Here is a 12,869-nt window from a genome sequence, read left to right as displayed (position 1 = left end):
CTCTCTTAGTTGAGGTTGGATTGGAGAAAGTTAGTCCTTGTCCCTATTATTACTTTATGTACACTAAGATCACAAAGAGGCATGATAGTGTCCAGTAAACTTGGACTAATGTTGCATCTATTAGCTAGCCCCTCCTGGGGCATTCTTCCTTTTGTCCTTAACACCTACTAGCTATTCTGTCCACCCACACCATGCATCACCCTACTCTTCCATGTTGGCCCAGACATAAGGCCAGATTAGCCTTAGTTCCACAGGTTGGGTTCCCCAAGAATGAACTCCCCATTCCCATGAATGGGGTCAGGTTTCACAAGCAGTCTGTTTTCAACATCCTCAGTAAGTGACCACACCTGGCTAATCCTAGACCCTAACAAGGTGATACCATTACCCAGATTCTCAGTACTGAAGAGCTATCACCTACTCAGTTCTGCTTCTCTAGGAGGGTGATTGTTAAAAACAATAGGGGTCCCTCAGGAACAGTTCCTTTCTCCCCAACCATCCTCCTTTCCCCAACATTCTTCTGCTGTATTTTGGATTGTCTTTGTCATATACCACCTCCTTCTCTTTGAACTCCTGGCTTGCCCTTCTTCCCTCCCCTTCCCTGGTGAGACTGCTGCTAATGATGCCCCTTATCTCTACCACCACCCCACCCCAGTTACAGGAATTAGTCTGCCACGTGATGATGGGGAATCTGGTCATGTTTCGAAAAGACTCTGTCCTCAACATCCTCAGTAAGTATCTTTGGGAGCTGAAAATTGGGATTTTGGCAAGATGGCAATTTCCTGAAAGTATTTTGATATTGGAAAGAGGTAGAGAGAAGCTACCTTAGGCTTGTCACTGGGTCTATCAATACTTCATCCAGTAGTAAGAGCTTGGAAAGAAAATCGTTAGGGAATGCAAGCAATCAGTTTATCAGTACTGCAAGCTTTGTCTCTCCAGTTAGTGGGTTGTAACTAAAGGAAAATCAATCTCAATCTCTCTCTTTCTCTCTCTCTCTCTCTCTCTCTCTCTCTCTCTCTCTCTCGCGCGCGCACACACACACACACACACACACACACACACACTTACATACACAATTTTCTACTTTTCTCCAGTCCAGAGCCTAGACTGGGAAACCTTTGAGCAGTATTGTGCTTGGCAGCTCTTCTTGGCTCACAACATCCCCTTAGAGACCATCATCCCCATTTTGCAGCATCTCAAATATAAGGGTGAGTATAGGGTAAAGAGACTGGGACTAGAACAATCCAGACATATCCTCAGGGTTTAGGATCTTGTGTGACACTTGCAGGGTCATGGGACAGGGCTACTTGCTCTCCTTTAAATGCCCACCACAGTCAGGCTCAGTTTCCTTTTCAGGTGATTCTCATTTTTCCTGAGGATTGGGATGGTGGGGGTGGGCAGAAACAACATAGTGGAGTGGTTGTCAGAATAAAGACCATGAGTCCAAGTTGACATTGAAAAGGAAATTGGATAGAAAATCTAGGGTCTTTTTTTTTTCCCATTCTAAGAACTCCCCTACTTTTTCACAATCATTACTGTTGGATACACTTAGTTTGAGATGGATGGGTTCTTTCCTCTTACCCATCCTCCCCCCCTCCCCAATTCTTCTAACAATATCTAACTTTTCTTATGCAGAACACCCTGAGGCTCTATCCTGCCTGCTGCTTCAGCTCCGGAGAGAGAAGTAAGTCTCGTACACCAAAATTACATTCTCTTATTTATTTCATACCTCCATCTCTTTGGTATCTGGGATAACCTGTCCAAGGAAAAAGGGATTGAGAATTTTTTTCATCTATACCTTGGAAATACAATGGGGAACAATGATTAAAGGGGGAGGGTTCCTATTCAGTCCTTTTGGCGTGTTTACTTCCTCCATCTGTGAGGGGTGACTTTTTTTCTCCCCTTCCCCCAAAATGGCTTATAAACAGGCAAGTTCCCCTGGGACTCTGGTTTCCTCTCTTCTCTTGTCCCCTGCCCACCAGAGGCTGCCCTGGGAGGTGGAGACCGGACATCCCTGTTTCCTGCTACCACAGCAGTTCTAATCATTGGTAGCTTCCCCTCTCTCTGTCTCCCTGCCACATGGCTAATCCAAAGGGAAGAAGGGTCAGGATGAAGTGTCATTCTTTATCAGTGCCTCCTGTACTCCTCTCTCTTACCCTCCCAAATACCTGTACAACTCCCCATGCCCACTGTCCCATGCTGGCAGGAGGGTAGGGTAGTGGTCAGGATGCTCCTTTCAGGTCATGAGGCCTCTCTAACCAGCTTCAAGCCCCCCCATTTTAGGAGCCGGATAAAGGGGGCATCAGCTCTAATCAGCATTTCCTTCCTTCCTTCCACCTTCTCTTTTCCTCTACACAGAGAGATGAGATGGTACAGGGAATTCTGAAGGAAATGGCCTCAGGTGGTGAATTGGGGGGGTGCCATTCTACACCTCCCCTCCTGTCCCCTTCCTTAGTATAGTGGGCCTAGGATCCTAGGGGCGACTCTGTGAGTCTCCTCTACATCCCACCATGGGGACTTGGAGTCCCACTGCTCCTCGGGGCTTCTTCCACAGGTACAGCCCTAGCCCAAGGTACAACCTTAAGCCCAAAGAGGATCTCTAGGAAGGGTGTTGAAGGAGGAAAATAATGGGGAAAGTGTATTTTCAAGTGTCAGAGCCTAGAGAGCATGAGCTTGAGGTCAAAAGCTCTGGCCTTCCTGCATCTGTAGCTCAGAGTCAAGGTTCTTAACCTTTCTGAAGCCAGCTTCCATAACTGTAAAATAAAGTATTAGAGTTGACCATCTCAACAGCTCCCTCCGAACTTGCAGATCCTTTGATCCCTCCATCATTGCCTGTTTTGCAGATGAGGAAATTGAGACTAAGAAATTTGTTCAGGGTCTAAGAGCTAGGATTCAAATCCATGGCTTTTGACTCCCAAATCCCAGGGTTTATCCCACTGGAATATTATGATGGCTCTTTTATATAATTATATTTTATCATTATGACTCTTGAAAATGAGAGGATTACTAAGGAAGGTGCTGGTGTTTCCTAAGTTTGTATTCTGACAACCCCTTCTTTCCTCACCTCCCTCAGGCCTAGTGAGGAGATGGTAAAGATGGTCCTGAGTCGGCCTTGCCACCCAGATGACCAGTTCACCACCAGCATCCTCAGGCACTGGTGCATCAAGCATGATGAGCTGCTGGCAGAACACATCAAATCTCTGCTTATCAAGAACAACAGCCTCCCCCGAAAAAGACAGAGGTGGGTTGGACGACCCACCAACCCTTCTCACAAGCCTCCCCCCCACCCCCACCCCAGATTCTCCCAAGCCTCTCCCTGGCCTAATCTCACTCCAGGCAGGGCCCTGCCTCAGGATGCCTTCGAGGTTTCTTCCAGCGGTAAATTCAGTTATGAAGCTTTTAGCTTTCCCATCCCCCTATTCTGGTTTGTGGGCGACCTCTAGTGGTCTTCAGTCACATGACATTCAGAGTAGTACCCTTCACCTGGAGTTCACTGCCATGGCCACTGTCTTTGTTATTTCCCTTCTTTTACGTGTTTTAAAAGAGACTCTCCCTGAAGCTTAGTCCACATCTCTTCCTATGATATACTAATGTAGCATCTCTCTGTCCCATTGCTGGTTAACCTCCTAGCTTGAGAAGTTCTAGCAGCAAGTTGGCCCAACTGACCCTGGAGCAGATCCTGGAGCATTTGGATAACCTCCGGCTCAATCTGACCAACACCAAACAAAACTGTACGTTGAGCTTCTCTATCTTCCCTCATTACTGGGATTCTGGATTCCTTCCAAACCCCCTCTGTAGCACCCCCAGCATCCCCATCCCCTTAGCTCTGAGTTGGGTGTTGGGCAGGGAGAGTCATGTTCCTCATCAAAGCCAGACATTGTTTGGTTTGAGAGAGGGGAGGGTTGGGACAAACATCAGGATTCTTGTGCTTCTGTTCAGTTGTCCTGCTTTGTTTCTCCCCATTGTCTGCTCTTGCAGTTTTCAGCCAGACCCCAATCCTGCAGGCTCTGCAGCACGTTCAGGCCAGCTGTGACGAGGCACACAAGATGAAGTAAGGTTCCTTATTCTCTGGTGGGCAAGGAGAACATGTCAGTTAGCTGGTGGACAAAATAGGAAAAGAACTGTCAAGTGGTTGAGGGGTAAAGTGGAGGCAGTAAATGAAAGTGGATGAGCCAGAGCAGTGTGGACAGGTCATCTGGACTCCTCCACCCACCCTTGGAGTTCTGAGCCCTTTGTTCTCTCCCAGGTTCAGTGATCTCTTTTCCTTGGCTGAGGAATATGAGGACTCTTCTACCAAGCCTCCCAAGAGCCGCCGAAAGGCTGCCCTGTCTAGCCCCCGAAGCCGAAAGAATGCTACACAGCCTCCCAATGCAGAGGAGGAGTCAGGCTCCAGCAGCGCCTCGGTGAGCCGCCCCCCTCTACCCTCCCAGTGACCTCTACCCAGGACCGAGGGGCTGGTGCCATGCTTGCAGAGATGGATACAGTATGGAGCTGGTGGTGTCCAGTCTCACAAAGCTTCCCTCTTCCTCTTCCCCATCCCATGTCTTTGCATTGTTTTCCAGGAGGAAGAGGACACAAAACCCAAGCCTACCAAGAGGAAAAGGAAGGGATCGTCCGCAGTGGGCTCAGATAGTGACTGAGGCCTGCCTGCCCTCCATCCTCCCCTCCCCCAGGACTTATTAGGGCTGCCCTCCCTCTTTCCCCTCCTGGAGAGTCAAAGGTTAATAAGGAGCTTGGGGGGGGGTCTTAGCTGCCCTCTCCCCAATTTTCATGTTGGGAGAAGGTGGGGGGGGGAACCTTTTTGATCTAGTTCAGCCCAAACAGCTGCTGCCCCTTGCTTCCTTGCAGAGCCCACCCGCCCCTCAGGACAGTAGCAATCCCTTGTCTACCCCACTCCCCCCCAGGGCCTCTAGGTTGGGCATCTGGCCCTCCCACGTGGACATCTGGGTCCCTGCTGAGGCCATAATCCACTCAAATCAGTGATATGTTGTGAAAGAGTCCCTGGCTTCCTGCAAAGCTGTTTTAGCAGAAAAAAAAGTGACTGCCTAAAGACAGAAGACCAAAATGGAGAGTTTGAGTGTTCCCCTATTCAAGCATGTTGTGCCAGAGGCAGGCAGATTTTCCTACTCTTGTGTCAGAATGAAATGAGTGTTTGCTCTGTGAACGTGGCTGCCCTGGAGCACCGAGCACTGTGTCCTGGCCTCAAAGACCCCCGGGCTTTGTCATCCAGGAGAGCCCCTGTGCCCTGCTCTGCTGGGCCCCTGGGAGTTCCGAGGGAGAGGCCCGCTGCCCACCGCTGTGAGGCGAGCTGCCGCCGGTGGAGGTGCCCGCAGAACTCCAGAGGCCTCTGGGGGTAACTCGGGCGCCTCTGGGAGGACTGGGGAAGAATGGGCCCCTTCCTCCGTGGTTTCTCTTATCCCTTCTCCCGTCCCTCCCCCAACCTCGGCCAGAGACATTAGTGTTTTTAAAGGTGTTTTTAAATGACAATAAAGCAAATGGGAACCTGTTTTGTACAAAAGCCGCCGCCCCCAGCTGCCCCCCTTCCCCCCAGAGAGCGGGTTCCTTGGCCCTTTGGGGGTGCCCCGGGTTCCTGTCCCCGATCCTGGCCGTGTGGGCACCGCGCCCGGGCGCCCCTGGCGCTAGCTGGGCTGAGATGCGCGGTCTGGGCCAGACTGGCCCTTCGGGGGTTACGTGGAGGTGGGCCGCCCCGGGGCGCGCCCTCCGCTGCTTCTCTAAGCTTTAAGGACACTGGGGCGGCCGGTGGCCGCGGCTGCCCCGGGCTGGCCCCAGCTCGGGTCCTGGGCGGCCCCGGGCCCGGGCCCGGCCCGCTCGCCGCCACCTTTCCCCTACTTTGTGCCGGAGGCTCCGCCCGGCCCGGGGGCTGCAGATGTTGGCAGCTGGGAGGAGCCTGGGGGCGGCGGCGCGGAGGTCCGCCAGGATGGGGGGCCCGGGCTGCGGCTGCGCCGGGGGAGGGCGCGGGCCCCGGGGGGCCGGGGCGGGGGCCATGGCGGCGCTGCTGCTGCCCGCGCTGCTGCTGCTGCTGCGGCTCCTGCGCAGGCCCCGGCTCCGCTGGCTGCTGGCGGACCTGGCCTTCGCCCTGCGCGCCCTGCGCTGCCGGCGGGCCCTGCGTGCCCGGGCCGCCGCCGCCGCCGCCGCCGACCCGCGGGGCCCCGAGGCCGGCTGCAGCCTGGCCTGGCGCCTGGCGCAGCTGGTCCGCGAGTGCCCCGGCCGCACCTTCCTGGTGCACCGCGGCCGCCGCTACAGCTACGCGCGGGCCGAGCGCGAGAGCAACCGGGTGGCGCGCGCCTTCCTGCGCGCCCGGGGCTGGGCCGAGGCGGCCGGGGGGCCCGGGGGCGCGGCGGGCCCCGGCGGGGCGGCGCTGGAGCCGGGCTCCGTGGTGGCGCTGCTGCTCCCCGCCGGCCCCGAGTTCCTGTGGCTCTGGTTCGGGCTGGCCAAGGCGGGGCTGCGGGCGGCCTTCGTGCCCAGCGCCCTGCGGCGCGGCTCCCTGCTGCACTGCCTGCGGACCTGCGGCGCGCGGGCGCTGGTGGTGGCGCCGGGTGAGCGGCCGGGGCCGGGGCCGGGGCCGGGGCCGGGGCGGCGGGAGGGGGCGCCCGCCAGGCCGCGCTTCCCTGCTCCCAGCTCGGAGCCGCGGCCACCGGGAGCCCCGGTGTCCTAAAGTCCCGTGCGACCCCGCAGAGTTCCTGGAGTCCCTGGAGCCCGACCTGCCCGAGCTGGAGCAGCTGCGGCTGACTCTGTGGGCCGCCGGCCCCGGCCCCCGCCCCCGGGGCTTCAGCGACCTGCTGGCCCAGGCTGCCACCGAAGCGGAGGGCCCGCTGCCCGGCTACCTGTCGGCCCCCGCCGACATCCTGGACACCTGCCTGTACATCTTCACCTCGGGGACCACCGGTGAGGCCCCACCCCCTGGCTGCCGCACCCCGACTTCCAGGCGCCGGGGGTGCCGCGAGCTGTGGAGCCCCGCCGCCCCCTGCCTCTGCATGGCCTGGGTCCTCTCCCTCCCATTCCCCACACACAAAATGGAGTTTCTCCTTTTTTTATTTGTATCAGGGCAGCTGGGTGGGGCAGTAGATAGAGACCAGAGGGAGCCCAGCCTCGGGCGGGCGCGGGACTCCCCTAGCGGTGTGACCTCGGGCAAGTCATTCAACCTTCCCCAGCCCTGATTCCTGTCTGGCCCCGATGGCTCTGGTGGAGAAAGTGAGGCTGTAAACCCAACGTAGTCCCCCTGGCTCAGATCCAGTTCCTGTGCTTGTCCTGGGTCGCCGCATAACTCAGATCAAGCGCTGGCCTTGGGCGCACAAGGCCTGGGGCTGACACTTAATAGTTATTTGACACTGAGCAAGTCACTCAACCTGAAGGTCCTCAACAAAGGGGTCCTAGGACTCAAGAGCTAGGATCTTCATCTGACGCCAGGCTCTTTATGGCGGAGAAGACAGAACAGTCAGGAGCTTAGTCTCTCCTGGTGATTTCTCCCCTTCAGGACTCCCCAAGGCTGCCCGAATCAGTCACTTGAAGGTGCTGCAGTGCCAGGGGTTCTACCAACTATGTGATGTCCACCAAAACGATGTGATCTACCTCACCCTGCCACTCTACCATATGTCAGGCTCTCTTCTGGGCATCGTTGGCTGCCTAGGCATTGGTCTGTTATTCCTGGGGGGGGGGGACGACTTCCTTATTCTTTCCCCACCATTTAATAAACTTCCGTCCTGGTTGCTTGTCAAGAAAGGGTAGAGAGAGCCTGATTCCATAAAGGGTGATAGAGACTGGCTTTAGGGAACACTGATTTGGGAAGGCAGAAATATGATACCCCTAGGACATAGGCAGAGAGCCAAGGCTAACCAACTAAGTAACCCTTTTAGATCTTCAAGGTAAGGAAATAGGGGCAGGAAAAGGAGGGGAAAATTTTGAAGGGAAGTTCAAATGTAGAGTAATAAGAGAAGGAAAGATTCTTGGCTGGAGCTGTGACTGAGGCAGAGATCTACCCATAGTAAGATCAAAGAAAGGAAAAGCTTCATTGAAGTCTTCCCCAGAGTTCCCTTTCCAGGAAGCCCACTATACCCCGAGTGTTGGGAAAGCCAGGACAGTAGTGCCCGGGAGGACAGAAATGAATTGGAATATTGGGTGGGGGTTCCTTTTGGGATAGCTTCTGCTTTCAGGGTTGGAATGGAAGGCAGAAAGAAGAGAATCACAGTTTCTTAGTCCAACCTTTTCCCGGACTAGGGGCCACTGTGGTGCTGAAGACCAAGTTCTCTGCTAGCCAGTTCTGGGAGGACTGTCAGGAACATGGAGTGACAGTATTCCAGTACATTGGAGAATTGTGTCGATACCTCATCAACCAGCCACCGGTGCTGAGGGGCTTTGGGGTGCATTGGGCCCGGAAGGGGGGGGGGCTTCTTGCTGGTCATAGGAAAAAGGGGTATGGAGATGCTATAGGGCTAGAATAAGAATAGAGATTGGGGAGAAACAGGAGGATTGGTGGTGAGAAGGAGAGGTATCAGAAGTCCTAGCTGGGAAGGTAAGAGTGGGAAGGCTCTGGACTTGGGGTATTGAACAATGTTGTTTTGGGGGTAGAGTCAGAGGAACCCAAGGAGAAAGGTGTGAAGGGTATATGGGGTCAAGAATATACACATTCTTTCCTTTGCCTGTTACAGAGTGAGAAGGAACACAACCATGGGGTACGTCTGGCAGTCGGCAGTGGGCTACGACCAGACATCTGGAACCGTTTTGTACAGCGATTTGGGCCCTTACGGGTACTGGAGACATATGGCTTAACAGAGGGCAATGTAGCCACATTTAACTATGTTGGATACCCAGGTGCTGTAGGGAGGTCATCCTGGCTGTACAAGGTGAGGGATGGAGTTCTGTACTGGCCTCTTGGTGGGGGGAAGGGAAAAATGCTATGGGGAACATGTAGGGAAAAAAATGGAAGAATGTCTTCTAGAGGGTTTCTATGCCAACTTGTCTGTCATCCCTTTCCCCTAGTTATTTTCACCCTTCTCCTTGATTCGATATGATGTGGCTTCAAGGGAACCAGTACGGGATGACCAGGGACTCTGTGTCCCTGTGACTACTGGTGAGCCATTGGAACGGGGGAAGAAAGTTGTGGGGTTGGGAGCAGGATGAGGAGCATTGGGGTTTGTTGAGTAGCCACCATTCCTCACCCCTATAACTTCCCCAGGTGAGGCAGGGCTGATGGTGGCTCCAGTGAACCAGGGAGCCCCATTTCTAGGATATGCAGGAAGCCCTGAGCTGTCACAGGGGAAGCTGTTGCAGGATGTCTTCCGTCCTGGTGATGTTTTCTTTAACACTGGGGATTTGCTGGTCTGTGATGCCCATGGCTTCCTATACTTCCATGACCGCACTGGGGACACTTTCAGGTATCTGACCTGTATAGACCCTGATCTCTCTTCCAACCCAACTCTTAAGCCTCAAATCCTTAAAACATAACCTGAAAATCCCGTAATCCCTTGACCTTTTGACCCACGAATTCCTGTAATATTCTGGTGCCTTAACCTTTGACCCCCAGTTGTTTAATCTACCTTCTGTTTTTCCTATAAGCTTGCCCTCAGACCTTGAACATCTGGTTCTCTATTCTTCTGTAGGTGGAAAGGGGAAAATGTGGCCACAACTGAAGTGGCCAAGGTCCTAGGAGCACTAGATTTTCTGCAGGATCTGAATGTCTATGGCGTCACTGTCCCAGGTGGGTAGCAGAAGTTGGGGAGGAACAGAATGGATCTGGAACCAAAAAACATGAAATTTCAAGAGTTATAAAAAGGTCAGGTATTTGGAGCAGGATTTATGAGGGCTTTAGTAGCTCCTACCAAATGACATGGTTCAACCTGCTTCTCCCATCCATCTAGGGCATGAAGGAAGAGCAGGCATGGCAGCCTTGGTTCTGCGCCCACACCACACCTTGGACCTCAACAGACTGTATGCCCACATAGCTGAGTTTCTGCCTCCCTATGCTCAGCCTCGATTCCTTCGGATCCAGGTACTGGTTCTCCCTCTGCTCCTTCCAGTATTCCCTTCAATGGCCCTAGTTTCTAGAAAAGGATTCTGTTTCATGTCACTCAGAATTCTCTTTCTCCATTCTCATCTTTCTTCTCTCAGCCCTAAAACAACAGACACATTGTGTCTTATATCTTCCTGTTTCTTTGTACATGGCTTACTGTATAACCTTCCCTCATCCCTGCCTCTCTCCCTATAACTTAAGTCAGTTCTTTCTGAATCCAGTTTCTGAGGTACAGAATCTAGCTCATGACTGAGTTGTAATAATTTGATCATTTTTTTGTTTCTTCTGTATATTAGTGACTGATCAACACCTGTTCAAAATTAGCTAGCCTCATGATGTTAGTCTGGGGAACTATCAACTTCCATACAAATTGTTGAACTGTTCCTCTTCTCTCCTTCCTCCAGGAGTCTTTGGACACCACAGAGACCTTCAAACAGCAGAAGGTTCGGTTGGCAGGAGAGGGCTTCAACCCAAGCACAGTGCATGTGCCACTGTATGTATTGGACCAGACAGCAGGTGCCTATGTGCCCCTCACACCAGCCTGGTATGATGCCCTCCTGGCTGAACAAGTTCGTATCTAAGTGCCCCACTATACAGGAAGGCCTGAAGAAGAGTGTGGAGGAAGAAGAAAGGAGAATGGTCTAGGGCCTTGGGGGGGTTTCTTTTTTTACACTGGGTTTTTAATCAGTATTTTATAATAAATGGAGTTGAGAATTATTTGGTCTTCTGTCTTTATGTCTCCATCTATAATGGTGTTATAGAATTTAAAAGCAGATTCGATCATTAAATTAGCGAATTCAACCTCCTCATGTTAATGATGAAATTTAAGCCCAAAGACATAAAATAATTTGCCTGAGGTAATAAAACTAGCAGAAAACAGAACCAAGTTTCAAACTTAGGTATTCTGATCCTACATGCAGGGCTTTTTAAAAATTAAAATATTTTTTGATGCCTTTTGCTTTCACATCAGCCATTTCTACCAATAAATATTCCCTCAATGCACAATTAGATCCTTTCTTCTTACCAAAAAAAGTTGAAGAAAAACAATGAATATAGTGACTTTCAATCTATAAAACATTCTGCCCCAGTAGTTCCCATACCCCACTGCCCTCACACACACACACACACACACACACAGACACACAAACATACATCTCTACTGATTGGGAGATCTGTTACACTTATCCATTCTTCAGAACTAATGCTGGTTTTTACAATTACTCAATTTAACTTGCTTTTAAATTTTTTCATTTACAAACTTTAATGTAAAATTTTCTGTTTCTGCTTGTTTTTGTTGTTATTCAGTCATGTCAGCCTTCATACTGTTTATGAGATTTTCTCAGCAAAAATACTAGTAGTTTGCCATTTCCTTCTTCAGTGGATGGGGCGGGGGGGGGGGGGGGGATAAGTGATTTGCCCAGGATTACACAGCTATTAAGTGTCTGAGGTTGGATTTGAACTCCGCTCTTCTTGATTACAAGTTCAGTATTATATTCATTAAATCATCTAGTCATCCCTCTTCTTGTTTTACTCTTCATCAATTCATCCCCTTCTTTCCCGATTTCTCTGAATTCTTCCATCATTACTCCTTACTACATAATAATAATAATATAACCATTCATTCATATTATTACTACATAATAATAATAATATAATATATAATATAAAATATATAATAATATAATAATAATAATAATATAACCTTCATTCACAAACCAGTTTCCTCAGCAATCTTGGCCGCATTTTTTTTGTTGCATAAACAAAATCGAGTTCTTTTCCTATTTTATAAGGTGCCCTGTTATTTGTCTGTCTCTGGTATGCATACACCTTTACTTTTTGTAACCACCCCCCCAAGTCACTTCTGCCTATCTGTAACCACTGGCTGTGGGTTCCATGTGGCTGCCCATGAATCTTGAAAGCCCTATTTACCAGAGCTCAACTGTGATGACCCCATGTGACTCATCCTCATAACTCCTAGTGATTGCTTACCTGGGTGCATCCTTTTGTCCCATTTCTTCACTGAAGATGGAAACTGCTGCTTTCAGGGTTGGGAGGGAAACTAGATCCGAGGATGTAAAAACCTGGAGGAAATGACCCATGGGGCAGAGATATCAATCTGCTGCCCCCCAGTGGCCACATCTAGAAATAACTCCAAGGAAGGTGTCAATGAAGGAGTGGTAACTCCGTAATGTCTTTGACTTTGTGTAAGAGATTTTTTTAAAAATTAACTAACTTAAGGGGTAGCTAGGTTGCGCAGTGGCTAGAGCACCGGCCCTGGAGACAGAAGGACTTGAGTTCAAATATGACCTCAGATGCTTAATAATTACCTAGCTGTGTGACCTTGGGCGAAGTCACTTAATTCCATTGCCTTGCAAACCCCACCCCAAAAAATTAACTTTTAAAATTGTAAACTTAATCATAGAAACATTTCAAGACATAAAGAAGAACAGGACAAAAGATATTGTGGAATAAGAAACTGTGAACTTACGTGATTTTCCTTTTTTTTAGCTAAAGAACAGTGGAAAAAAGTAGGGCTGTAGCCAGATCATCTGGGTTCAAATTCTACTGCTGAGTTACTTCTTGTATGACCTTAGGCACATCACAACCTTACAGGGTTAAGTGGCTTGACCAAGGCCACAGGATTTGAACCCAGGTACTCCTGACTCCAGGGCCGGTGCTTTATCCACTATGCCACCTAGCCGCCCTATATCTACTTTCTGCCATGTTAGCTTCCAGTTTTTTTTTAAGATTTTATTTATTTTGAGTTTTATAATTTTCCCCTAATCTTACTCCCTACCCCTACCCGCCCCCCACAGAAAGCAATTTGCCAGTCTTTACATTGTTT

General features: G+C 50.8%; 2 protein-coding genes across 3 annotated transcripts in view; both read left to right on the top strand.

Moving 5' to 3' along the window:
- INTS3 (integrator complex subunit 3) overlaps positions 1-5,705 on the top strand; it is a 36,107-nt gene extending 30,402 nt beyond the window's left edge. For both annotated transcript variants that reach the window (XM_074223454.1, XM_074223455.1), the window contains exons 23-30: positions 653-728; positions 1,092-1,205; positions 1,633-1,681; positions 3,071-3,238; positions 3,628-3,728; positions 3,976-4,048; positions 4,244-4,400; positions 4,560-5,705. In XM_074223454.1, the coding sequence (XP_074079555.1) occupies positions 653-728; positions 1,092-1,205; positions 1,633-1,681; positions 3,071-3,238; positions 3,628-3,728; positions 3,976-4,048; positions 4,244-4,400; positions 4,560-4,637 (816 nt within the window). In that variant the 3' untranslated portion in view covers positions 4,638-5,705. The remainder of the gene's footprint in view (positions 1-652; positions 729-1,091; positions 1,206-1,632; positions 1,682-3,070; positions 3,239-3,627; positions 3,729-3,975; positions 4,049-4,243; positions 4,401-4,559) is intronic.
- A 281-nt stretch (positions 5,706-5,986) lies between these two features.
- SLC27A3 (solute carrier family 27 member 3) lies at positions 5,987-10,735 on the top strand. The gene is made up of 10 exons (XM_074223456.1): positions 5,987-6,554; positions 6,694-6,903; positions 7,493-7,651; positions 8,233-8,357; positions 8,664-8,858; positions 8,995-9,085; positions 9,191-9,389; positions 9,615-9,712; positions 9,873-10,003; positions 10,429-10,735. The coding sequence occupies exons 1-10, from the start codon at positions 6,002-6,004 to the stop codon at positions 10,603-10,605; spliced, it is 1,938 nt and encodes a 645-aa protein (XP_074079557.1). The 5' UTR covers positions 5,987-6,001; the 3' UTR covers positions 10,606-10,735.
- Positions 10,736-12,869: the final 2,134 nt, after the last annotated feature.

Source organism: Macrotis lagotis, chromosome 2 (assembly GCF_037893015.1).
Source record: "Macrotis lagotis isolate mMagLag1 chromosome 2, bilby.v1.9.chrom.fasta, whole genome shotgun sequence".
In the NCBI taxonomy this organism is placed as follows: Eukaryota; Metazoa; Chordata; class Mammalia; order Peramelemorphia; family Peramelidae; genus Macrotis; species Macrotis lagotis.
This window is presented reverse-complemented; position numbering and strand designations above follow the sequence as displayed.

Bases quoted from the DNA above. Each gene is read 5' to 3' on its own strand.
- SLC27A3 (XM_074223456.1), top strand. From the start codon at position 6,002: ATGGCGGCGCTGCTGCTGCCCGCGCTGCTGCTGCTGCTGCGGCTCCTG. The intron at 6,555-6,693 runs GTGAGCGGCCGG...GCGACCCCGCAG, and splicing joins GGCGCTGGTGGTGGCGCCGG to AGTTCCTGGAGTCCCTGGAG. The intron at 7,652-8,232 runs GTCTGTTATTCC...TTCCCGGACTAG, and splicing joins CGTTGGCTGCCTAGGCATTG to GGGCCACTGTGGTGCTGAAG.